The sequence below is a fragment of the Podarcis cretensis genome (genome assembly GCF_951804945.1).
Source record: "Podarcis cretensis genome assembly, chromosome: 1".
NCBI lineage: Eukaryota > Metazoa > Chordata > Lepidosauria > Squamata > Lacertidae > Podarcis > Podarcis cretensis.
The window spans coordinates 64,307,945-64,334,850 of record NC_137170.1 but is presented as its reverse complement, the minus strand read 5'-3'; the positions used below and the strand labels follow the sequence as shown (position 1 = coordinate 64,334,850).

The window sequence follows — 26,906 nt, the reverse complement described above, 5'->3', positions numbered from 1 at the left end:
TTTGTCTATAGGTGCTTTCACTCCTAACACCATTACGGAAGTTAAATTTACCCACTTGCAAAGCCACAATTAATAGTGCTTCTGTGAGCTTACAGATACACAGACAGATTCATTTTTGAGATGCGAAAGCAATCCAATCTCATGAAGCATCATCCAAGTGCTTGTGGCCAGGGTCACGGTGAACATGCCATTTCAGCCATCCCTTATGACAGCCTCTGCTGACCTGCTGACCTCCATCTGCAGAAGGCTACAACTTCCAACAGCTCCAGCCAGCACAGCTGGAGTCTACAACAGCTGGAGGGGAAACAGGTTGGCGCAGACTGCCTTATGAAATGGTTTAAAAGCATGGATTCGCTCAAGAAGTGGTCACAATCGACTTTATATATTCATTTATTTCATCTCATTTATGAATCACTTCCCATGAAACATCCCAAAGTGATTAGCAACAAAAACATCAACAATAAAACACACACATCAAAACAATTCCAATTCCAATTCAGATGCAGACTGGGATAAGAAGGTCTACTTATGTTTTTCCTTGCAACACCACAACGTAACCACATAATATATTATTATAGTATATTACAATTATACTACTATTATTATAGTCAATATATTAAGCATCCAGAAAACAATCCCCTTGTACACATGTCCTTCCATATGGATGAACAGGTAGTCAAAACATGCACACATAGACACTCTATTCCTCCCTTTCATATGCACATAGGCAAGGACCATGCAGATGCACACATGAATAAAGGATGCTCTCATCCTCAATTTGGCAGCAGCTGCTTCTGCCTACTTCAGGCACCTGTGGCTGGCAGTCAGTAGGTTGGAGCAAGGGAAGGAGCTGACCATCTGGGCACCTCTTTGCTTTTTTCAATAGAGTAGCCCAGGCTAGGAGACAACAAACACACATGGCATGCAGCAGCACGGAGCTACACACATCACTGCTGCTTCAGAGACTCCCCTGACAAAAACAATAGCAATACCTATATTGAGGGGGGGAATGAATGGAAAACAGGGCAAGGAAACCAACTTTCACTCCTCTCACCCTACAACTGGGGGATTGCAGTGGCAGCAGCAAAAGCCTCAAAACCAGTCAGGTCCATAGTTTTCCAGATGGCTGGCAACTCTCTCCTGCTGCTGGTTTCTCAATTAATAACAGATGGGGGAACACACATTTATAATGCTAGTCTGTCTAAGGTTCAAAGGAAGAACCATTTTTTCCTGGAAAAATCACAAGGTTGAACTTTCCAGTATCCCCTTACCCCAGTTAGCTGGGGTGACCAGGAGCTGCCAAAACTAAAGGATGGGGCCGGGGAGAGAGAAAAGCTTAAGAATGATGAGATCTGAAAACATAATAAATGTACATTCCTATTGGCCTCATGGTCATGCAGCCTGTCGGAGCCAATAACTTTAATTTTTCATGCTTATCACTGCAAGCCGCAAAAGAGAACTGCTGACTGCATGTAAGTGGCATGTTGTTTACCCGCATCGTTCCATAACAGGGAAAATATGCGCTAATATCTGTGCTCTCCCTGGGATGAAGCATTGCACCTGGTTGATTCTTTTTGCTGTTGTTCCCATCTGAAACCCTAAGCCAGCTCAGTCCAGTCATCTTCAACTTTTTGTGGCCTGAGCAAGATAGAACATGGCAGCTTCCTATGTTCCTAATGGAGAAAATACCTTTTCACAATACCAAAACAACCACCATCTTGTGGTATGTAGGGGCCATTTTGTGTGTGCACAAGGGGTTCACTGGATCAGGGCCATTGTCTAAGATCCTCAGCTACCTTTTCACAGCAGCATAGTGCCCTGCATGTCCTTAGGTCCTGGGCAATACCCCCAAACCCACCTTTTCACTCAGCCTTGCCAAACCAAATCTCTATCTCTGCCTCTTTTCTCCAGGCCTTTGCTTTCTCTGCTCCCCTTGTGTTTCCCAATATACTGCTTCCTTCTCCTCCAATGACTACTCAACATAACTGCCTATTTCCCCTTCCTTCTTTTAGCCTCTTGGGATCCCTGTATGCTGCTTCTCCAACCTCCCAGGCCTTCTCTACTTTCACGTTTCGCACCTCTGTGCTTCAGTTTGTAGTGACCGAAGAATCCCAACTTCTACTGCGGGGGTGAGGAAACTTTTTCAGCTTGAATGTCACATTCCCTTCTGGGTGGACACATGCCAAAGCTGGGTGGGGCCAGAGGCTAAAGGAGGTGGAGCAATGAATGTAAATTTTATCTTTGTACAGTAGGCTAGTTTCCATACACCTACATGCCACTTTCTAGCCTCCATCCAGGGAAGCAAGAGGCATTATCAGAATTTCTAGGACACACATCAGCCATACAAAAAAAACCACACTCAAGAAGAGTGCAAAGCAAGGACAATGAAGGGTATGTCATGGGAAGAGGGGCTGTGGCTGAAGAGACGAAGCCGGGGGAAGAGTCCCAAGGGCCTGATAACGAGGCTTGAAGGGTCGCGTTACCAAGCAAAAGTCTTTAAAATGCTTTGTTTCCAGACCTTTGCAATAGACGTGGACCTAGGAGTATACCACGTTTCAGCTTTTTATTTGTGGCAGAAATACCAAGGCAGGAGCATCCTTGTACATGTAACTAGTCCAAAAAATATTGACATTTTTGCAGCTGTGAAAAGGAATAAAATCCAGCTCTCTGGACCACATTTCTATTGTGTCTTCCACTGAAACTGGGCGGAGTGAACATCAAAGGAAAACCATTGATTTATTCCAGCTGAAGAATGGCTCATCACACAGCAAGAAGATAATTCGTGACGGAATTTTATATTACATGTTTACCAGGCTATAAATTCTTAAAATATTCACTGATGCTTAGATAGTTACATTTGAAGCAGACCGCAAGTACATATTTTCATACTTTACCATAATCCTGCTTCAAATCGTTGCACAAAAATTTAAATCCTTTTAAGTGGGGCAAGCAATTAATGATCCACCCACCTTCCTTGTCTATTTGACGCAAAGCAAATGCTCAGAACAAAATTAATCTACACCAGACACATGAACTAGCTTCAACTAATGGCAGTTTCAAATAAACCAACACATTTAATTCTCCAGTGTGGTGTAGTGGTTAAGAGCGGTAGTCTCGTAATCTGGGGAACCGGGTTCGTGTCTCCGCTCCTCCACATGCACCTGCTGGGTGACCTTGGGCTAGTCACACTTCTCTGAAGTCTCTCAGCCCCACTCACCTCACAGAGTGTTTGTTGTGGGGAAGGAAGGGAAAGGAGAATGTTAGCTGCTTTGAGTCTTCTTCGGGAAGTGATAAAGCGGGATATCAAATCCAAACTACTACTACTACTACTACTACTACTCTTCTTCTTCTTCTTCTTCTTCTTCTTCTTCTTCTTCTTCTTCTTCTTCTTTTTCTTCTTTATTTCCAATCCTGGTGCTGTAGCTTATTTCCAAGGAATAAGGACAGCTGCTTGCAGGTATGCAAAGGATGATCTTTGCAGATGAGGGATGGATGGGATAGTATCACAAAGTTTCATTAGCAGCTCTTATTCAGGTAGCTTTGGGGGGGGCATGCCAATTTTGGAGGGGTTGTTGTTGTTTTAATCCCTTTATCCACAGTCCAAATCCTGATCAGCTACTCACTAAAAAATAACAGTACATTTAGCCTCAGGGTCCATAAAGAGAGAAGGAGCAGTGATGTGGAATTGGGAATTTTTCCTGCAGAAAATTTTCCATTTCTTAAATTCATTAGTAGCAATAAATGGGTGTCAATTGCAAATGAATGGGGCTGTCAATATCTTAGTCAAACTTGGCAGTTCTAAACTGTTTGTTTCAATTACTTAAAATACAGTTGTACCTTGGATCCTGAACGCCTTGGTACTTGGGCATTTTGGCTCCCAAATACCACAAACCCGGAAGTGAGTGTTCTGGTTTGTGAACATTCTTTGGAACACAAATGTCCGACGGGGTTTCTGTGGCTTCTAATTGGCTGCAGGAGCTTCCTGCAGCCAATCTTAAGCCATGGTTTGGTTTCCGAACATTTTGGAAGTCGAACAGACTTCCAGAACAGATTCCGTTTGACTTCCAAGGTAAAACTGTACTGTTACGGGTTTGCAAGGGGGCAAGGATTCCCTCAAATTCCTGGGTGCAAGGTTATCCCCATAATTTCTGAAATTAGTAAATGTGGGGTTTGATCAATGGATTTAGCAAGGCCTTAAAAAGTTAGTCAAACCAGCTTCCTTAGGAGCTGGGTTTAGAGAGGTGCCATTCAAGAACAATGACAGGTAATAACAGAATCATTACCTGGACAAAAGGTGAGAGATTCAGCATCAGGCTGCCTGGATTACAGGGGGTGAGATGTCACCACAGGAAAAAGTGCCTTTTGAAGGAGACTTTTGAAACAGAGGTTGCCAGGGCAACAGGGAGAGGATGCTTGAAGCTGAAGGGAAGGAATTGTTCTCTGCAAAGGCTGCTGTGAAGAAGGAGGAAGCAGGCAAAACACGCATGCTGGCTGAGATAGGCTGCACCAGGAGACCAGGGGCTATGGCTGGCTGATGCTTTGGAACCAAGCTTACTGAAGCTATGAGAGGAGCAATGAGAGACACTCTTGGGATGTGATATTCTGCAACCCCCATACCAACATTCAGGTGTAAATATATATAAACCATATTTTTTAAAGACACTACTCTCTGCTGTGCTTTGATTTCCCAATGGATACACAACTCTGGTTAGGAGCCATGACCCCTGGAATCTTGCTACCACTCAACAGAGATGGGGGTGGCCTATAATGATACATATAAAACAGACACACTCACCGAGGTCACTCTAGCACAGGAATATCTAACCTGAAGCCTGTGCCAAACATACGGCCCCCAGTGTTTTCAGTCTCCCTCCCAAATCTGTCATTTAAAAAAGAAGTTTAAAAAAGGATTTTTAATTTTTTTTACTGTTCCAATGGGTCACCGACTGTGACACCCCTATGCCAAAAGGATCTTTGGGGGCTCCCAATTCCTTTTTAAAAGTTTTATTGATTGCTCCTATATGTGCCCCACTGTGACAATGTGATGTCAAAAGTTTAGAAAGAAACTTGAAAAGTAGTCCTATAACTCTGCCTTTTAATGCATATTTTAGCAATACCCGTGAGATTGGATTGCACATATAAACACCCAAATCACCACACCATTCAACTTCCAACAGTATTATTTCGATCCCTTATGAATGATCACACAAGGTATTTTTATTACCTCTTTTGAATGATTAAAGGCTGAAAAGATAAACTTTGCAAGCTTACAGAAAAGAATGGTCGTGCATCCAAGCAGTAAAGATGTTTTGCATCACTGAAACACGCTCATGTAAGCATTCAGTTGATGGTATCGAAAGACAGCAGAACCAACAGGGTCACACTCCTCTTGCCTAGTTCTGGACTCTAGTTCCACCCACCAAAGCAACCAAGCCTATTTCAGTCCTAGAACCAGGCATAGCAAAATGTGCCTTAAACACAAAGAGCACGCTTCACCTAACTAGTCCTACTAGTGGAAGCCCACACAAGGGCATGCACTGGTGCAACAGGGTTTTCTTCCCCTTTCCTTCCCCTGCACCCCCCACAATTGGCACAGGGTGGGGGTGGGAGAACCCCCAGCACAGCATGGGGGTGGTGTTCTGCCTGGCAAGCTGATGGAACAACTGCCATAGCACTACATTAAATTCATCCCAAAGTAAAATTAGAAGAAAGAGGACCGGGAGGGGGGTATGGGGAGAAAGCAAGGATGCCAAGATCTGACCATTAAAGGAAGTGGGAGTTCAAAATATATGAGGTGAGATTTAAAATGTCTAGCTGAAATATGCTTTAAGTATTCCTTCTTTACAAGGCAATATTTGGCACACTTGCGCTATTACAGTATTTCATACTTTTACTAGATTAAAACCATACTGACCTGGAAGACCACCTATGCCTGGGATATGTAGAAGCAACCCTGTCAAATATTCTTTTATATAAGAGATCAGAGAAGGGTTAGTTTTGTTAAAAGGATGGGTAATTTTATTACCAGTAACTCTGTAGTTAAATACAAATAAACCAAATTATTGCATTCTAGGGGATTAGCCAACTGCTGATGAGGTCAGGAAAAAGAAAAATCTCTGTATTACAAAGCCAGTTACAATTCTCTTTCATTAAAAGTTTTTGGAAGAGAAACTTAGGCTATGTACACATTACCATTTAATTCGGATCAAGTGTGCTACCATCCCCGGTGTTTGAAGCTGAGTAAATGTAACATTATAGCCACAATCCATATGTATCCTGTAGTGTCTTGTTGCAATGATATGGAAACAAATTAGGTAATGTACATTGGGTGAAAATGTGCTAAATACCCCGTGATCCTAGTAATATCCTGTATGGATATAATGCAAGCTCCAGCCCACTTATTCTGGAACACTAACATAGACATTGGCAGGATTCCTGTTGAGTAAAAGGGTTGTGCATCACAACCTCACTTTGTAAAGAACTCACCTTAAACAACCTCTCGTCCTAAGAAGACACCAAACCCAGAGTCTACGAGAAATCCCTTCATATTAAAACATAACCGGCAGTAAACACATTCCATGCATTTTATTCTGATAACCATGTTTACCAAGGAATAGATGAATTCATGGTGGCTGGAAAGTTTTTAAGACCTGACACAGACAGCTTGTTCCCAGTCCTGCCATATTTCTACCCAATTCAGTGCTAAGGAAGAGCTCTGTAAGATGCTAATGCTGTTTCAGGCACAGGAGAAAATTCTGAACTGCCACAAACATCTAGTGTTGAGATGTTGTGGTGGGCTAGCGGTAGTGATGCCCCGACCTCAAAGAAGCATTTCAGAATCCTAAATTTAATTTATAATTTGAGAGGTGCAGAGGGCTTGCTCAAATTTGATTAGAAGTCATACCTTATGACCTGGAAGCCTTGATCTCTGATTCTCAGTAACTGAAATGATGAGATTCCTGAGAGGTGAAGAAAAGCTACTTGAAGATGTTCATTTATAGTGCAATCTTAAGTACAGGAAGCTGGCGGGACAGACACCAGTTCAAGTTAAGTCAGCATCCCTGCAGTGAAATAATTTTGACCTACACATTTCTCAAAAAACCTTTCACAGATCAGTTACATGACCTGGCAAACCAGGTGAAATGTACACTGCCAAAAGTCTCTCCTTGTCCTGTCCACAACTCTGAAACACTTGTATTGGGGAACTTACACTGGCATGTGCTCTGGTGGCTTAAGTTCCGTTGGCTGAGACCCAGCTCAGCCAGACTGAGGGAGATACACAGTTGTATCCCTGGCAGAGTTGGGATGGGTGAGTTATGCTGGCGTAGCTGAGCCAGGACAGCTGAAGATCCACCTTTTCCAAACTTGCTCATCCTGACAGGTCTTGGGTTTGGATTGCACTGTTATTTATAATTGCATTGCATGTTCCAGGTTGGATCCATGACAATGATTCAAAACAAACACACATGAAAACAAGGCCCCACCATTTCCCACAGCTATCATACCATATGGCTCTCTTGCACAAGGGTCATTTGGCTACCTGCATCATTGTGCAAAATGGAGAGGCGTTTACCATACACCACATACGTGCAGCATAAGCCTGAATACGGGAATCATTGTTTTAGTCTGAAAATGACTCACTTGCTTCCTATCATCTTGCTTACTGAATGCAAATATGTTCACATAGTGTGGTTCCTTATGCACCTGCACACAAGTAGCATCAAGTCTGGGACAGCCCAAAAGTTTGCGTAAGTGCAAAAAAGGGAGGGGCACTGAGGAACCTAAGTGTGGAAGGGGGGGACACCCAAAAGCAGAACAGAAAGTACTGAAAAAGTTTTGTATGGGCTGGCTGACTAGGACAGGGGGAATGGAAAAGGGGGGAACGTAATGGTGTGTGATAAAAGGCAAGGTTGGAAGCTGGCCAGGCCCCTAAGCATGCACACTCCATTTGCAACATTTTGCGCCACCCCATGCCTCTTCTACGGCTCCCTCTGTATATGGAGTGGGTTTGTACCAGGGAAATGCCCATGGCTGCCTCAGCCCAGGCTCACCCATGGGAGGTTCCTATCTCCTCAGTAGCTTTTCTACAAGGTATGTTGTACAAGGTTTTCCTCTACATGCAGGTCCCGATGCCCCCGAAAGAACCCAATAGTGGGGGTGGTGGGGGTTTCCACTGGTTCCCCCACCCCTTTCGCAGGAGTTAAGACTGCACTTTATTTGGGAATAGGTCCCCGCTGAATTCTGCAGGACTTGCCGCCGAGTTACGGTAACTTTCGGAGAGGACCGTGCTAGCAAGCAGTTGAGGAATAGGATCCTCCTCTCTCCCTCCCTCCCTCCCCCCACCCGCGACGAGGCCAAAAAGGAGGAGCCACCCATGAACTCTGCCCGAAAGCGCCTGCCAGCGGCGACGCAGCCACCTTCGGCCTCCCGAGCCACAGGCTGAGCTTTCCAAACAGCGCGCGCGGGCTGCGGCGGGTGGGAGGGCTCCTTACCTGCCTGGCGCTACAGCTGGGCAAAGCCGGCCAACTGGGTCCTCCCACCGCCGCCGGCTTCGGCCGAGGCAGGGAAGGAACGGCGCAGGCAGGCAGGCAAGCAAGCAAGCCGCGGCAGAGGAGGCGAAGGTCAGTTCGCCGGCTCGCCCTCAAAGAGCAGCTGCAAAGGCGGTAGGCGGTGATTCAGTTGCGCGCGCGCGCGCGCACGCACCCCTTCTCGTTTGTGAAGGTATGCGCGCCGGAGAGAGACACTCAAAGCGCAGGGCATGCCGGGATATATTTTTAGTGCTGCCCCCAAACCTGTTGCTTGGAAGGAGGTGCCGTCAGCAACGATAGAGTTAAAGATAGACACCCTTCGAGGCCGCATCCCGCGAGCCAGGAAAGCCCGCGTGCGACCGGCTGGAGGAATAGGAATCTCCCCGTTCCTTGAGAGGGCTTTTCAGCCCCCGGGGCCGCATTGCCTTCTAAGCAACCTTCCTCGGGCCATATACCAGTGGTGGGTGGCGCCAGAGGCAAAAAAAGAGAGTGGCAGGGTGGTGTAGTGGTTAGAGCATCGGATTAGGATCTGGGATCCCCACTAGGCCGTGGGGTGACCTTGAGCCAGTCGCTGCCCCTCTGCTTAATCTGCCTGGCAGGGTTTGTTTGCGAAGATAAAATGGGGAAGGGAAAGCCATGAGACCACCTTGAGCTCATTGGAGAAAGAGGTAGGATGTAAATGTAATAAATAAAGTAAAAGGGCCATTTTCATCTCTGTACAATAGACTGGTTTTACACCCACACCCTTCTGTTTCTGGACAAGCAAGAATCCATCCCGTTCAAGCAAACAGGGAGAGGGGTGTGTGGAGAGCCAGATAGAGAGGCTTAGGATTTGGCCTTGGGAAGGTTCCCCCCCCCTTTGTACAGCAAGAGCACCTCATCTCATTCTGGGTGGCACTGAACAGACCTGTGAATGTCGGGAGCATAAAATGATTGCAGGGAACAGCTGCCCTCTCACTTTTCCTCTGGAAAGGGAGAATTGGGTCTGCTGTAGTGCTCAGAGGCAAGGCGCAGCTCACAACATGGAAGGCTGATTACCCCCCCACCCACCCACTGCTATACTTCCCAGTAGCAGAGGCAACCTCTACAACTTTCTCTTGTTATGTCTTTATACCTGTATTCAGATTGCACCATGTGTTTAACTATATAGGATCTAAATTTCCAATGTAATTTCTATGTAGAATTTCAGAGCCTTCTAGGCTACTCACTCTAGCCCCCTGCTAGAGGAAGGTAATCCAGAACTAGAACAACCCCCACAGATGACCATCTACTCAGCTTGAAGATATGTAATGACGATAACCAATAAGATCCCTAGGTTCTATTGTTCAGTTGTTTTCCACGAAGAAGTTTCTCCTAGCATTCAGCCATAATCTAGCCTAAGTTCATATAGTAGAGCTATAGATGTGCAGCGCAAATCTCCAGTAGATGTCACAAAATTGGAAAGTGCAAAAACTTGTCTTCTCTTTTTAACACAATACAGCCAAGATAAAGAAACTGGTAATTGCACGACTTTGCAATTCAATGTTCAGCTCTTGCAAATTCATAATTCATTGCTCCTCAGACATACACTAGTTGATTTCACAGCCAATAAGACAAACTATTATGGCTTTGCATAAGTGCAGAATTAAGGAACAGCACACTGTGGAGTTGCAAGTAGTGAAATCAAGATCCAAGTATCAACACCACCAAGTGTAAAGCCTATTCATCAGTGTTACACCAGAAATAACGTATGGAATATCTCCAGTGTTTTAATACTGTCAAGCCAACATCTTTATCAAAGACTGCAACATTTTACTTGGATTTAAGAATGGGTAGTGTGATTGATGGAAACAGGAGCAGATGTAGTAGAGAACTTAAAAGACTGTTTTGTGAATTAGATTTTAACAGCCATTTTGGCAACAAGACTGGAAAATTAATTCATACTCAGTTTTGTTACGTATAGGAAATTAAATATTTGGATTGGTAGCTCTATTCTATATGACTCAGTGCTGTAATCTGTTCATAATATGTCTTAATTCTGTTCTGTAAGTCACATATAAAAAAGGTAACTTTATAAAGAAAGTTGACTTTGCCTAAGTCATATATAGGTATAAAAGGTAAAAGACCCCTGGATGGTTAGGTCCAGTCAAAGGTGATTGTGGGGTGTGGTGCTCCTCTCGCTTCAGGCTGAGGGAGCCGGCATTTGTCCACAGACAGCTTTCTGGGTCATGTGACCAGCATGACTAAACTGCTTCTGGTGCAACAACACATGGCAGAAGCTAGAGCGCATGGAAATGCCGTTTACCTCCCCACCACAGCGGTACATATTTTTCTATTTCCGTTGGTATGCTTTCAAACTGCTAGGTTGGTAAAAGCTGGAACAGAGCAACAGGTGCTCATCTCACCACACGGATTTGAACTGCTGACCTTCTGATTGGCAAGCCCAAGAGGCTCAGTGGTTTAGACAACAGCACCACCCACTAATAATAATAATAATAATAATAATAATAATAATAATAATAATTTATTATTCATACCGTGCCCATCTGGCTGGGCTTCCCCAGCCACTCTGGGTGGCTTCCAAAAAAAATATTAAACTACTGTAATACATCAAACATTAAAAGCTTCCCTAAACAGGGCTGTCTTCAGATGTCTTCTAAAAGTCTGGTGGTAGTTGTTCTCTTTGACATCTGGTGGGAGGGCATTCCACAGGGAGGGTGCCACTACCAAGAAGGCCCTCTGCCTAGTTCCCTGTAACTTGGCTTCTCGCAGTGAGGGAACCGCCAGAAGGCCCTCGGTGCTGGACCTCAGTGTCTGGGTAGAGCGATGGGGGTGGAGACGCTCCTTCAGACATACTGGACCGAGGCCGTTTAGGGCTTTAAAGGTCAGCACCAACACTTTGAATTGTGCTCGGAAACGTACTGGGAGCCAATGTAGGTCTTTCAAGACTGGTGTTATATGGTCTCGGCAGCCGCTCCCAGTCACCAGTCTAGCTGCCGCATTCTGGATTAGTTGTAGTCACCTTCAAAGGTAGCCCCACGTAGAGCGCATTGCAGTAGTCCAAGCGGGAGATAACCAGAGCATGCACCACTCTGGCAAGGCAGTCCGCAGGCAGATAGGGTCTCAGCCTTCGTACCAGATGGAGCTGGTAAACAGGCACATTTGACCTGTGCCTCCATGGACAGCTATGAGTCCAAAATGACTCCCAGGCTGCGCACCTGGTCCTTCAGGGGCACAGTTACCCCATTCAGGACCAGGGAATCCTCCACACCTGCCCGCCTCCTGCCCCCCACAAACAGTACTTCTGTCTTGTCAGGATTCAACCTCAATCTGTTAGCCGCAATCCATCCTCCAACCGCCTCCAGATACTCACACAGGACCTTCACCGCCTTCACTGGTTCTGATTTAAAAGAGAGGTAGAGCTGGGTATCATCCACATACTGATGAACACCCAGCCCAAACCCCCTGATGATCTCTCCCAGCGGCTGCATATAGATGTTGAAAAGCATGGGGGAGAGGACAGAACCCTGAGGCACCCCACAAGTGAGAGCCCAGGGGTCTGAACACTCATCCCCCCCACCACTTTCTGAACATGGCCCAGGAGGAAGGAGCAGAACCACTGTATGACAGTGCCCCCAGCTCCCAGCCCCTCAAGACGGTCCAGAAGGATGTTATGGTCGATGGTATCAAACGCCGCTGAGAGATCCAGCAGAACTAGGAAACAGCTCTCACCTTTGTCCCTAGCCCGCCGGAGATCACCAACCAGTGCGACCAAGGCAGTTTCAGTCCCATGATGAGGCCTGAATGCCGACTGGATTCCCTCTAAGTCTAGATGGCATCTAGTATAGATGGCAAAATGCATTGGAAAATGTGGGATAACACTTGCTTTGATGCAACATCATCTAACCTCCCCACAACCAAATCTGAATGAATGCTCATTAAGTAGCCGGTGTCATCCAGTCTAGCAAATAAACCGGAATGAATGCTCAGTAATCAGGTCATATGGAAGTGCCCTGCCTTTCTATATACCATGCTTCCTATAGCACACAGACTACACAAATTGTCTACTTATAGGGGTGGAGACAGTGATAATGAAACAGCAAGGAGAGACTTCAACCAATTCCAGTCTAATGAAGTATTGCCAGCATTTCATTTTAAATTCCCATGAAATACACTCTCAAAGTGTAGTAATTAATTCTGGGGAAAAAACGAAAGAAAATATTTGAAAACGAATTGAGTGAGGATAGAAATCTTGGAGTTAAACATTTCTGCAGCTGCATATGTAATTCTGAAACAAATTTAAGTCAGCAGTGTTTGCTTGATTGATGCATCCTATGGAATGTATAATGGGTGTTGCATGAGATCCAAGTGGAAAAGAATCTTATCCAACTGAAATAAAGCACACTCCTTTCTAGATTACATAATAACTCAGCAAAACTATGACTCATTACCATTATCCTTCTATTTTCTGAATGCTTGTAAAATGGAACTTTAAAATAGAAATATCCAAAGTAATGTGTAATGAAAATCTGGAACTCGTTTCCTTTACAGTGCACTACGTGTTTTTGTTACTGTCACAATATCATTTTACAGAAAGGTTAATTTACTTATTCCATCCAGCCCCACGTTGGCCATCATAACAACCCAATTAAGCGGGAGTGCTTCAACATAAGGTTTTGTCCCATGTGCCTGCTACAGTTGCATGTAACAACTATTTATTATATTTTTATACTGCTGTTTCTTCAGGGGTCTCAGGGCAGTACACATGGCTTCTCCCCAGCACCACCCTGTTGCATGCCATGTAGTAGTAAATTAAGCATGGACATGGCCCTGCCATGACTGAGCAGGGACCTGAAAACAGTTCCCCTAGTCCAGCATTCCCCAACTTTGTGTCCTCCAGATGTTTTGGACTGCAACTGCCATTAGCCCCAGCTAGCATATGTTGAGTGGGACTGATGGGGGATGTAGTCCAAGGCATCTGGAGGGCACTAGGCTAGCGAGTACTGCTCTGGTCCCTATCTGACACTCTATATCACACTGGCTCTCATGACAACTTACCTGGCATTACTTGCCTCAGTTTCCCACTCACACATTTTCAAGCTGTGGAAATTATGAAAATTGCCACCTAGAAGCTGCAGCTGTATCTGGAGTTATGTGTCACAGAGGAGCCTTAGTCCATGTGACCTGTCCCATGGGAGAAATAAGTAGGCGATTAATGTTAATCATCTGCTACACAGGGCATTTCTTAAGAATGTGCTCCTGCATGGTCACAACTGGATGGAATTTACTGTGCCGGAAAGTTCTGCTTCTAAAGGAACAAGTGCCACCCTGCTGGGACACATTTAGAAGAAAATTGTTTCATATGAAGACTTGGATGGAAAAACCATCTTACAATAACTTGGCTTTGTAATCACACCTGAGTATTGTCCACTAGTGTTGCAACAGCTTTGGTAAAGCAGTCAGTTGCCATGGATGAGCAAAGGATTCATTTTGGAGCATGATTATTCTTACAGTTGACCTTTTTAAAACTATTCTGTATATGATGGATCTTGAAACTTTGAAAAAAGGTTTTTAAAAACAAACAAAAATTGGTTAAGTGTTAGGAAAGTACCATAAGATTATGTGATCACTGAATTATGCAGTGATTTGGCTAATAGAGATAAAGAACTTGCTAAATTATGAGATATATGTAGGTGCTGTTTCTGTATAGCTCTATTCCATGCTTTTCCCTGGCTTATGTAGGACTCATATGGGAGGTATCATGCCAAAGGCATTCCCCTCAGCAATGCTAGCATGCGGCTATGGTTCTAGCTCTGTGATCTTCCCTTTTCCAAGCAGTTTCTACATTCATATGTTGTCACAGTAATATGGAATAGAATAAGAGGAGATTAGTTATTCAGGCACTTCCATGGCATAAGAATCAGATGAACAAGACAAGATTTGCAGGGAAGGTTTGCAGTATCCACAATCTAGCAAAGTGAAGCACATATCAATCAGCTCCACTGATTTCTCTCTACCTGAAATCTATGGAACAATGGTGTTTAACTTGCCCAGAATTAATGGTTTCCATATATGAAGCAGTCTTGAAAAACTGTCTGGTCCACAGTTTTTGGAAATGAGGTATCTCCATGTTTCAAGAAATAAATTCAGCCCCCGTTTTCTTCTTTGGTTGAATAAAGATCAAAGTAGGGAAAGAGACTGAAGAAATAGTTTTCTTTAACTGTCTTCAGGCCCAGGCACATTTTTCCCGTTTGAAAAACACCAGACATATCTGTCAGACTTTAAGAACAGCACTCTTGCTTCATTGTTCAAGATCATAGCTTCTATTTGTACAGACTAATAATCCTTCAGAGCTGCATGAAAATATATGTATGTATGTTTGTTTGTATGTATTTAGTATGTTTGTTGTAAAAGAAAGTTCAAAATTAGATGTCATGGGAAGAGTTATAACCCCCCCCCAATCAGGAGTGACATTTAGGGGATGTTAAAATAAAGATAAGGTTCTCACATAAAACCCAGCATGAAAATACTGTACAGAGTTAATAAGATTCAGAATTTTGGGCCTCTTTTTACTGCCCAGTAAATGATATGTAATCTGTAGCACATGGTTTAGAACAAGTATCTACAACTTTTTCAGACCGATGACCCACTTTTAACCCAGACATGTATTTTGGGATCCATTTCTTAATCTTTTATCATATACTTGCATGGTAGTAGTGCTCCTGTTGTGACCCAACTCGCATCGGGCCACAGCCCACTGATCATAGCTGTCAACTTTTCCCTTTTCTTGGAAGGAATCCTATTCAGAATAAGGTAAAGGTAAAGGTACCCCTGCCCGTACGGGCCAGTCTTGACAGACTCTGGGGTTGTGCGCCCATCTCACTCAAGAGGCCGGGGGCCAGCGCTGTCCGCAGACACTTCCGGGTCACGTGGCCAGCGTGGCGAGCCAGAGCCGCACACGGAAACGCCGTTTACCTTCCCGCTAGTAAGCGGTCCCTATTTATCTACTTGCACCCGGGGGTGCTTTCGAACTGCTAGGTTGGCAGGCGCTGGGACCGAGCAGTGGGAGCACACCCCGCCATGGGGATTTGAACCGCCGACCTTTCGATCGGCAAGCCCTAGGCGCTGAGGCTTTTACCCACAGCGCCACCCGCGTCCCTCAGAATAAGGTAATTTCCCTTAAAAAAGGGGGAAAGTTGACAGCTATGCCACTGATCTACCAGTTGAAGACCAGTGGTTTACAACATATTTTACTATAACTATGTGGAGTGGGAGGGTAGCTAGCTAGCTAGCTAGATAAATAGACACACACACACACACGTGTATATGTATAGATACACACACATATATTTGCAGTTTAGCTTTCTAAGTAGACACCTATTCCTTTCCAGACAACCTTTCCAGGAATAGGGATCCTTTCTAGACATCCAAGCATTTTTTAAAATGACAACAAGATTTCGTTGCATGTTAAATAACTAATCTGAAGCTAGTAACAATTTTGATGGGTCATTAATTCATTAGGACATTGCCTGTATGGTTGAGTCAGCCTTCAATATGATTTCTTGCAGCACCTGACAAAACATCCCTGCTTGCTTTTGAGCATTCTGTTCATAAGCCTTTCTTGTAATATGAAAATGGCTAAGCCACAAAAAAGTTGAAGTTGAACTGCTTACTGGAGAAGAGTCTTCAGATCCCAGAATGACTTCAGTGACAACCCAATGCACGTTTTGCTTTTAAGTATGCAGATAGAGTAATATGGAAATGCACCTTTATGTGGAGGAAAACTTGAGGAACCCAATGTGTTTTGTGTGATATATGGATTTATGTGACAATAATGGGGAGGGGAGCACTGAATCATTTGCAACTTCATAAGATCACCACCTCTGTCCTGACTTAAAAGTGAAATCCTGTGCCTTGATAGGTACAATTGCCAAGCCTCTGAGGACATTCCGCCTCCGCCTCCGCCCCCCAACCTACCACCTGTAGAGCTGTGGCTGACTTAGTCATCCCATTACACAGGGTAATCAGCAGGGAGAAAAATGAAGAACCTAGATTTCCCAACAAACAAAGGATTCATCATGTCCCCACTGATGGCAAGGGGAAGTCCCCAAGCCTGTCTTGGCTGCCACCTTGAGCATAGCAAAATGTAAAGAGTGGTAGATGGATCGGGGCTCACATTTAAATCAAGCAGACAGATGAGGACTCAGATATAGTATGAAATGATGAAAACTAGCTTTCACTATATCACAATCTTTAAACAGGACGTGGCACTTATTGTCAAAAGATGTTAAAGGTGATGTTTCTCCACCCCCTTTCTCCACTAGCATTTGAACCCATCTGCTTTAAAATGTTTTTTTTTTAAATAGCACCAATATTAAAGCTGCTGCCATCCTTGATGCCCAGATGTTAAAAGGCAACTTTGTTCTGTTTGCCAATGGACATTTTCATATGTGAAATTTAAAAACATCCAACCAATTTGTCCTTTAAAGACATATGTCCCGTACAATGCTGCTTGATAGCATGAAGTCAATAAAGATCCCCAGCTCTTTGTTTAGAATGTTCAAAGTGCTTTGTTCCTTTGAAAGGCTGGAAAGTGCCTGTTCACTCCTGAACAGTGAAAATAAACACAGCTGCAGTGCTCATGGCATTTGTTCCAGAGTACGTTCCACTGGAAAGAATGTGATTACCCCAGAGCAAGTGCCTAGGTCTTATGTTGGCACTGACATGGTTTTAAATGGACATCAGTTGTTTTAAAAACTTCTAAAACATGAACTTGGGGTTTTTGCTCACTTCCTTGTTGTGTATGTAACATAAGACGGAGGAGGCATTAGACAGAAATGTTCTTGAGGAAAGGCATTGGGAATTAAAGGTTGGCAACTTTCAACCATCCATTGTAGCTTGATCTGCAGACATTGGCAGCTGAGAAGGTCTCACTGCTTTACTTTCTGTAGATCAAGTTGCTAGGGCCTTTTTTTCTGGTGAGTTCACAACCTTTGTTGAGAAACAAATCCACTCTGAGTTTTATCAAATGTTGATGCTTGTGACTTTTTCATGCTGCTGATTTAAGAGGGCAAAGAGCTAATTTATTTTTCATTTCATGCACCTGTTCTTTTACAGTATGACATTTCTGTTGAACATTCATTCTGATTTGTTTGCACAAAGCTTGCATGGAGGATAAATGATGTCTGTTTACTGAGCATGCATTCTGATTTGTTTGTACAGAGGTTATACAACTTCCTGGCAATTGACTATCTTAAGCTTTCAAGTGCATGTTCCCATCAATTTCCTTACTGCAAAATTTCCCATGTTTTTAAAGTGTGTTCCTTGCACAAAAGTACATGAGCACTTTAATCCAGTTTCATTGAGGAAGCCTAAATTTGTCCATATTTGATTGACACCTCCCACAAAAGTTTGGAAGTGGTCTGAATGACAAGGACAGGAAAATTACCAATATGACATTTTCTTTGGAATGTTACTTCGCAATCTGCCATCATAGTTATATCGCGCTCTTTCCTAACTACATGTCACAGTTAGATATATTTACTGCTTCCCAATGAAGTCATTGGCATTTCCAAGAAGGTATTTGAGAGTGTGAAATTCTCTAACCTATAATGCACCTTACTGTGTCATTTTAATGGTAGCAACTGCCAAGTATGGTATCTCTACATCTCCCTTTTCTATTCTGTGTAAACTTGAGAAGATTATAGACCATGATCCTAATATCAATATGATCTAACAATGGAATGACACTATGATCAGGTTGGCTTGGAAGTATCTCAGAGTGCCATTTTATATGGGAGATGCTGAATGTGTGCCTTTGGCATAGGAGGAAAGGGTTAAGTAGGCTGCAGAATATTGGGTTTAACTCCTATCAAGCAGCAATTTGCTAGAGAGGATCCACATAGAGGACCATCTTCTTGCTGTATCAAAGCTAGCCCAGCTTCCAGCAGAGTTAAACCAAAAATGGTGGTCACTATTGGAATGGAAGGGTTAAACATGCACTTAAATTTCTCCAAAACATACATAGGTTTTAAGTGGGCTTGACTTTGGCTGAATCATATCAGGGGTTTCTGTTTCTGTAGGATTTGAATAAACTTTGGTTTTTTTAAGAAACCATTGGATGGATTCAAGCCAAGAGTTCAACATTATTTTCTTTAAATAGAATTTACAAGTTACATTTTGGCCAGAGTCCTGACACTTAAGTAAATTGACACTCATGTTTTACCACTGTTTTTCAGGAAGCTGAAAGAAAAAAGTTCATGCTCTGAGCTCTGAACTTTAAAAAAAGAAGTCTGATACTTTTATAACCAAAGGAATGGTAAAATTCATTATCATTGTAACAGAACTGTAAATGTTTGTAATCAATCAATTTTATTACAGTATACTATTATTGCAGAAGGATTAGCCAAAGGAGGCAAAGTGTAAATGGAATGCTGTACTCTAATTATAAGTGTCAGCAGAAAACTTTCAAGTGCACTTTGTCCTGGTCTGCTGGATCCTTGGTAACTCATCTTCCAAAACAAAATGTTGACTTTTGAGACAAGGTGCTCATCAGTGAACACAAATGTAGGTGGAACAGTGCTGTTTGGCAATACCATCATGTCCCACTGAAACAAAGAAAACAGTAGTCATGACAAATCTAAGTTTGAGAGGTTATATCATAGCAAAAAAAAGGTAAAGGACCTCTGGACAGTTAAGTCCAGTCAAAAGCGACTATGGGGTGCGGCGCTCATCTCACTTCAGGCCGAGGCAGCCAGCGTTCGTCTGCAGACAACTTTCCAGGTCATGACTAAGCCACTTCTGGCGCAACTGGACACGGTGACGAGTACCAGAGTGCACGGAAATGCCGTTTACCTTCCCATGGCAGTGGTACCTATTTATTTACTTGTGTTGGTATGCTTTCGAACTGGTAGGTTGGCAGAAGCTGGGTTAGAGCAACGGGAGCTAGTGTTATTCATCACTTTCCAATTCATTTTACCATCATTTTCATTACCACAAATGATGGGTTGGGAGCAGTGGGTTTGTTGCACTAGAGCACCAAATCCACTTTAATTTTGCAATCTGAATTTGCTAGTATGTAATTGAATCCCAGCACCAAAATACTGAGTCTGGAAGTGGCCTGTATTTTTAAAGCACTACTTTATAAATAAAAAAACCTTTATTGGCTTGGAAACTTTTACATTCAAATTCAATTAAATCTTATGTTAAATGAAAGAAACCCCTTGATAGGTTGCTGCTCAGATTTTTGCAGTGCTGTCAAAGGGGCAAAGGAAACTTCTAGAATGACATGATTAAAATGCCCTCCAAAACAGGACTTCAACATGTTTCTTAAATATTTATTAGAACCATACAAAGACAGTATTCCTTCTTAAATGTAGCTCATATTAACTTCAATTCTGAATTAAATAGAACAGTTGAAATTAAAATCAAATCAAAACCAATTCCCCACCATGCTCTTTTGCTATTGTCTAGGGGCACAAATGATTCTTTTGAGAAAAAAAAGCTAGCAAAAGTATGGCGACATGAAAGTTACTGGTGTATTAGAACAAAAAACTTAACCAGGTTTAGGCTGCAATACTAAGCATGCTTACATTACAGTCTCACAAGGAAATACGTTTAAAAGGAGGAGGATAAATATATTTAGGAGCTGATGTTGTTATAAAAGAAGAAATAAGATTATGGAATAAAAAGAAATGTGTCCTTACACTGTGAACAGAACAATGGGAGAAATAATCCTTATTCAGGTGGTCACACACATAGATAAATGCTGGCTCCAGCTTCTGAATGCGTTTCACATGTCCTTTGTGGGTACTGATGGTTTATAGTAGGGTGGGGAATTTTTTTCAGCCCAGGGGACACACTGCCTTCTGGGCACTGCCTTCCAAGGGCCATGTGCCAGTCGTGGGTGGCGGCAAGATGAAAGTGGGTGGTGCCTACACATGCCCTTCTCCACCCAGATAAGCAAGAGGTATTATTGGAGCTCAAGGGCAACCCACCCCTCCAGCCAAGTGAAAACACTGGGGGTCAGAAAGGGGTAGGGTCTGGGGAGAGTTCCATAGATAGAAAGTCCTTGAGGGCCACATTTGGCCCCCATGGGTGTTTCCTCATTACTGGTTTGCAGGTGACCATACAAAATGTCCTTTTTTTGTTATTACAAAAGAAAGAAAAATCACAGCTTTTAGTTTGAGCTACAAACTGCTTGTTCTGTAATAATCTCAGCAAAATGCTGTTTGCGTTCCAGGAATACAACTAAAGTTGCAAATTTGCATGGTTAAGCTGATTAAGCCCAACAGACCAACTATATGGAAGAACGCAGTCCAATTTAACTGCAGCCTACTTCACGATATGACAAGATGTATAAATTATAAGCACACATACCATGGATCTTATGCCTTGCGTAAGTGTGCACAGGACTGCAACCCCTGCCAATTTCACACGCTGGTTGAAGTGAGCTGTGGGCCATACCCATATCGGAGTGAATGAGAAAACAAAAGGTAAACCAGGGCAAAATGTGTGACCACATATACACACCTCAGTGTGGATTTAAGACTCCTTGTTTTATCTACATATGGCTGTTGAATTTGTATTTAGGGGTGTGTGTTTTTTGAGGGGGGCAGTTTCTGGTTAAAAGCAGCAATAGAAAGTCCAAATAAGAATACATTATTAAAGATACACAATGGAATACAAAATAGTTGTTAAATATTAGAATGCTTAACTTAATATGTCAAGATTTCACGTATATTTGTTGCATACCATTTACAATGTATACTTTCAAGAAATAGTAAATTTAATAAATACCACCCTAAAAAGCAAACTCTTATTAGAGGGTGTCTCATACCTCTCTAGGGTATCAGTGGAAATGAAGCTAAAGTAGGCCTGCTTCTGGATAACCCAGTATTATAATATTTTTCTCACTATGTGATTTTTTACTGCTTTGTCACATTGTTGAGGACTCATAGCCAGTTTCTCACTAATGCAAGCATAGGTAAGAATAGTCAAATGCCTGGGGTTGGCCCTTATAGATTGTCGTTCAATCAAGCAGGAGCACAATGTGACCAGTGGTGCTGGTTTACACATAATGAACATGGTATGGGGCAAGCCATTGCTGGACCACTCATGCCTGCAAATTCACAAACAATCCTTCAAGAGTCACTAGTGAAAGCACAACATGTTTCAGAACTAGATGACTGAGCATTGCCCAGGTTAATTAGCTGACTTGACAATGACAGAAGGAAAGACAGATAGCTTCTGATATAAGGTTTATATTACAGTGCAATCCTGTATTTTTCTGTTCAGAAGCCAGCCCCATTGAGTTCAACGGGACTTAACTTCCAGGTTAAGTGGGTAGCAGTGCAATCCTAAACTCAACTCTCCTAGGGAAAAGCCCTTTACTTCTAAGCTGACATGTAAATAAATATATATAGAATTAATGGCTAACTTGAAAAGGTACTTCCAATACTTGATATTTAATGCAGTGATGTTAAAAGAGCAGAATCAGGTAAGGACTAGTATTATGCAAGGTACTAGGAAAAGGAATAGGTGAAGGAATGAACCATGCGCTGAGAGCACTGAGATGTGTTTGGTAAAGAATCCTGTGGCCTTTACAGCATCAGGCCTATGCATGTTTATTCAGAAGCAAGTCCCACTGAGTCCAATGGGGCTTACTTCCAAGTAAGTATGCACAGAACCCACAGCCTAAGTTTTCTTGTAGAGAGATGCAGGTAATGAAATAGCTGGAAGACTGGAATAATTTTGGAAGGGTAAGAGTGTCTGCAAATTCAGCAATAATTGCCATCAAGCATGTGTTATATTCAGTACTATGAAAGTACAGAAGATGGAGGGTAGTGTCTGAACAGATGTCTTAGGAATGCCTTTTATTCCAGACAAAACAGCCCCCTTGTACACAATAAATCCAGTTATTTCCAAATACCTCAGCTCTGCAGAACTGTGTCACAGGCACTGCAATTGCAGAGCACCTCTTATTGTTTAACATGGCAAGTGAAATCCCTACAGTGCGAGCAATTAGGAAACAGAACAGCTAGTGGAAAGAAGTGTGGTGATAGTGATGACATAGCAGCAAGAGGAAAGGATTTGCAGCAATGGAAAAGACGATTGCTACTTGGAGTCAAATTACTGTTGGGAATTCATATATCTCAGGTGGCTACACATTGAAATAGAAAGAAAGTCTTCTTCTGCCCTGCTGGCTCCAGGAGCCTTACTCTCATCCACTGAAAGCCTGAGGAATTAGATTCTTATTGTTTACCTGTACAGTACCTGAAATTCCTAGTGCAAAAGAAGAGTCAACAGGATTTGTCACCTTCTTTTAGAGTGGAAATCTGACTACCTCTGTTCCATTTTATTCTTAAAGGTTACTTGGAAGCGTTTCCCTGTTTCCCCCCCCAAAGGGTACAGAATTACCTGTTCTGAGCTTGGAGTAATATTGCCAGAAAGCCCTATTTTGGTTTTAAGGACTGCCCCTTAGTATGGAGCACTGCCATTCCACATAAGAGAAGAAATGTTTTTTTGAAATGTTACAGCTCCACTAGAAAACCACTCTGCGGACACCATAGCAATTACTTTTTATATTTAGATCTGGCAAGTTCGAACTCTCGATGAAGGGAAGGATGGCTCAGATTCCAATCTCTCACTGTTGCTGGCATTCCAGCTGGGCTGTCTCCCAGTGGGCAGGAAATTTACATCCTGGAGGGAGCCAAGCTAGACTCAACAGTAGCTTCCAACTACGCTAAATCCTTTTACAGAATTTAAAACAATTCTTGCACAAAAGGAAAGAGGAGGAAAAGGATGGGAGTCACTGCTTCAAGTTTGGCAGAGTTTTTCAGGCAGGCCCTAGGGTTTTGCATCTTAAAGACTGTCACTTGTATTTAAAAGTGCCTAAGACACAAATCCACATTTGATAGAACAAAACCCTTGATATCAGAATGTTCACAGCTCCAGCTCACCTAATTTTGCAAGTTTAGAGGAATGTAATCAGAAGTACACTAAGCACACAGTTGTGTATTCTGCACTGAGTAAAGGTAGCACAGGGGAGATGATGGTGGCATGGGAGAGATGAGATGATGAAGCTGTTACTGTAGGTATTCTCCATACTCTATGACTGGGATAAGTGTTAAATATGATAACAAGGTGGGAATTTCCCCCTCAACCGGTGAAGATAACCCCATAATTTTTTTAAAGAGAGAGAGAGAAGGCTATATTCTTGCAGTCTTGTGTGATATGGATGAACACCACAGCCTTGTACTTTGCCAAATAAATAGTTTCCACATTCTGGCTCCATACAACCTCTAATGAGTATTTTAATTCCTGTTTTCCCCAACACACACTGAAAGGATGGGAAAGTTATTCTCTTACTTCTCTTGAGGCCTCATACAAAAGTTTGCAGCTACCTCTCTGGAAATGTTTACAAAAGATCACACCCTTCTGCTCCCGATTATGGAACCTAAAATAACTCCTTGATTTCATACTCAGAATCATTAATCAAGATATAAAAAAACCTCCATGTCAGCTATCAGCTGTGAAAGAGTGGAATGAAACTTCTCTTTAGCTATCCTTAATTAAGTCTGACAGGCTTACAAAAGGGGGTAAGGAGCAACAAATTCCCCAGTCGGCCAGAGAATATGATTTAACAACTATAAGTTGACAGACAATTAAGACTTATGACCTGGGGTGACCCTTGCAATAGTCTTGGACAGGTCACTCAGCTTCATCTCTTCCAATATAAAAGGGGCAAACAGTGGTCTACCTCACAGGTTTGTTGTGAAAACACAACCCATGAACAACTGGCTGCAGTTGGGAGGAAGCTGAGAGCAAGGTCCAAAAGCTGTTAGCAAGTCATTATCTTTTGGCCTCAGCGACTTATTTCCCTGGGTTACTGACCACAACTGGTTTCAGAGTGCCTAACTCTGCTGAATTGGGACTGATTGCAAAGTTTTCCCGTATGTCCAGGACTATCTAATAATATAAATACTAGTAAGACTCTTGGGATAGCTGTACAACCCAGTTATCCACAACTGAGCTACTCTTGGTTGTGCAGTAGTGCAGGCTTCAAAAGCTGCTGACAAGTCACACTCCAGCCTCCATATCCACATCTGGAAAATGCATGCATAAGTAATCCACCAATGGGTTTTTTTTAGCCAGCAAGGCTGCAGTTTGATATATGCCTTCATGGGAGCATGGCTGGCTGAACTCAACAGATCTTATTTCCAAGCAGGCAGGTATAGACTGCCCTGTTAATTACTTGCACCTCCCTTTTACACATAACCCTCAAAGCAGAGGATGAACACAACACAACCTGCTTGTAAGCCACCTCTCCCCCACCCACAGGATCTATGTGCATTCAACAGCTGCATGACAGGCAGAAGCCCAACAGGTGCAGTTCTTTTAACACAGAGATGTAACAGTCACCTGCTGAGTTTCTGCAAGTCAGAAAGCTGGGATAGGCACAGGAGCCTGTAAGCATTATTATTATTATTATTATTATTAAAAAAGCAAAACAAAACAAGTATTCCAGGCCATTTGGGGGCCTAAGGCAGAAATGGCACCCTCGGTGGTGGCAAATAAAATAAGACAGCCCAATTAATTGCCAGCTTGCTGTCCTTTAATATAGCCCCACAACAACCTGTCCCCTGAGGAGAACCGCCGCCTCCCGGGTTCCTTTGCACTTTCAAAGTGCTACGCGGGAAGGATTATATGACTGACAAATCACAGCCGCTGTTTCGAATAGCGGGAGGGAAGGCGCGCAAATTACGCGCGCGGAGAGTTTCCGCGCCTTGGCGAGCTGCTGTGGGGCGGCGAAAGGTCCCAAGTGGAGGCGTCGTCGTCGTCGGCGTCCTCCTCAGCCTTTGAGGTACTCGGTCTTGAGGCGGCTGAGGCGCGTGCCGTGGCTGCGCACGGTGAGGGCAAGCAGCTCGTACTTGTCCCGGAGGCCCGCCGAGACGGCCAGCGTGTCCTTGAGGAGGGCGCGCGCGTGCACGAGCATGCCGGCGAAGTCCTCGCTGAGGCGGCTCCCCTCGCGGCTCTCGTGCTCCTGGCCCTGCCGGAACTTGTTTTCCAGCTCGCCCAGGGACTTGTCCGAGTTGGCGTAGGCGTCGCCGATCTGCGTGGCCTCGCGGCGCAGGTACTTGCCGTAGCTCTCCTCGCCGTCCAGGTCGTACGAGATGCTCTTGCGGATGCCCTCGAGCACCCGCGCCGCGTCCTCCACCTGCCGGCCCAGGACGGTGAGCTCCTCGCGCAGGGTCAGGCCGGGGGCCGCCGCCGCCGCCGCCGCCCGCTGCTCCTCCTCGGCCGCCCAGCAGCGCCGCCGCTCGCTCACCCTGAAGAGCAGCTGGCACTTCTCCGGGTCGTCGTTCTCCTCGTAGTCGCCGTCGGGCACGAAGTAGTGGTGCAGCGTCCCGTTGGACATCTCTGGGTACAGCGGCCCGTCGAAGTAGCCGCGGCACACGCTGCCCAAGCAGCCCAGCAGCCCCACCAGGCGAAGCCCCAGGGGCAGCCCCATCCCGGCCAAGGGGGGAGACGGAGAAGCCAAGGCAGACGGCGGCGGCGGAGCGCGGGAGATCAAGTCCTCTCGCCCTCGGCGCGGGGCTTCATTGGGGCTGGCTCGCGGTTGGGCTTCTCCTGAAAAAGATCTCTCGAGTCCCCCACGAGATCGTCTCTAGTCCTGTAGGTGGGAAGCTGTGTGCGCGGGGAGAGAGCGAGCGAGCGAGCCCTAGGGAGGAGTTGCTTTTTATTTCTTTCCCTCCAAGTTCCCCATGCACCTCCAGCACGTTTTTCCTCCTCCCTCCACTCTGCCTTCCAAGTAAAGAAACGTGCGAGCAAAAGCAGAGAGAGAGAGAGAGAGAGAGATTCTCGCTAGACCTGCCTGAAGCCTCTTGGTTTGCTACCCTTTTGCTGCTGCATCTGGATTGGTGGTGGTAACGCGGGATCTTGGCTTTTGGCCGCAGGATCTCTCTCTCTTTCTCTCTCCCCCTCCCTCTCAAATTACAACCACCGGTCCCGTCACTTCTGCAAAAGTCCAAACGCCAAGTTTGGAAGGAAGCCTTTAGACCTCGGTGCCGTTGTTAAAGCTACAGTGTCATCCCTTGTGGAAAGCTGAACTGGGGGGGGGGGGAAAGCGGTGGGAGAAATAAAGAGGTGAGGGGAGATCCCCAATTAGTTACTCTTGAAGAAGGCTAAATGCATGCCAGGCACAGCTAAAGTCTGGGAGAATGCCAGCAAGATTTCCAGCAGAAATCCCAAGCAAGCCCCGTCAACTTATTTTGAAGACAGACATCTGCAGAAACGACAGTGTTTTGGGATGCTTGCACTAGGGTTGGGTAAGGAGCACTTTGTAATGTCTTGCGCCATGCACACGCCACACCACAACTGCAACCGCTTTCAGGGGAG

The 26,906-nt window shown here is 44.2% G+C and overlaps 2 protein-coding genes and 2 long non-coding RNA genes across 5 annotated transcripts in view; 2 read left to right on the top strand and 2 right to left on the bottom strand.

Moving 5' to 3' along the window:
- Positions 1–13,773, bottom strand: part of BBOX1 (gamma-butyrobetaine hydroxylase 1) — a 37,120-nt gene extending 23,347 nt beyond the window's left edge. Inside the window, exon 1 of one of the 2 annotated variants that reach the window (XM_079969383.1) lies at positions 13,566–13,773. The gene's annotated coding sequence lies outside the window, so the exon portion shown is untranslated. Of the gene's footprint in view, positions 1–8,492; positions 8,635–13,565 lie in introns of those variants that run through there. The other variant, XM_079969382.1, reaches the window with a different exon arrangement.
- The window catches only part of LOC307216712, a 427,955-nt gene that overhangs the window by 16,924 nt on the left and 384,125 nt on the right, over positions 1–26,906 (top strand). The gene's annotated exons all lie outside the window — the stretch shown is intronic.
- The window catches only part of LOC307216258, a 41,479-nt gene continuing 33,728 nt past the window's right edge, over positions 19,156–26,906 (top strand). Inside the window, exon 1 of the long non-coding RNA XR_013839010.1 lies at positions 19,156–24,735. This is a non-coding gene — a long non-coding RNA (uncharacterized lncRNA). The remainder of the gene's footprint in view (positions 24,736–26,906) is intronic.
- On the bottom strand, positions 22,907–26,595 carry FIBIN (fin bud initiation factor homolog). Its single transcript, XM_079973652.1, has one exon. The coding sequence runs from the start codon at positions 26,017–26,019 to the stop codon at positions 25,360–25,362; it is 660 nt and encodes a 219-aa protein (XP_079829778.1). The 5' UTR covers positions 26,020–26,595; the 3' UTR covers positions 22,907–25,359.

Excerpts from the sequence above, each read along its gene's own strand:
- FIBIN (XM_079973652.1), bottom strand. The coding sequence starts at position 26,019 with ATGGGGCTGCCCCTGGGGCTTCGCCTGGTGGGGCTGCTGGGCTGCTTG.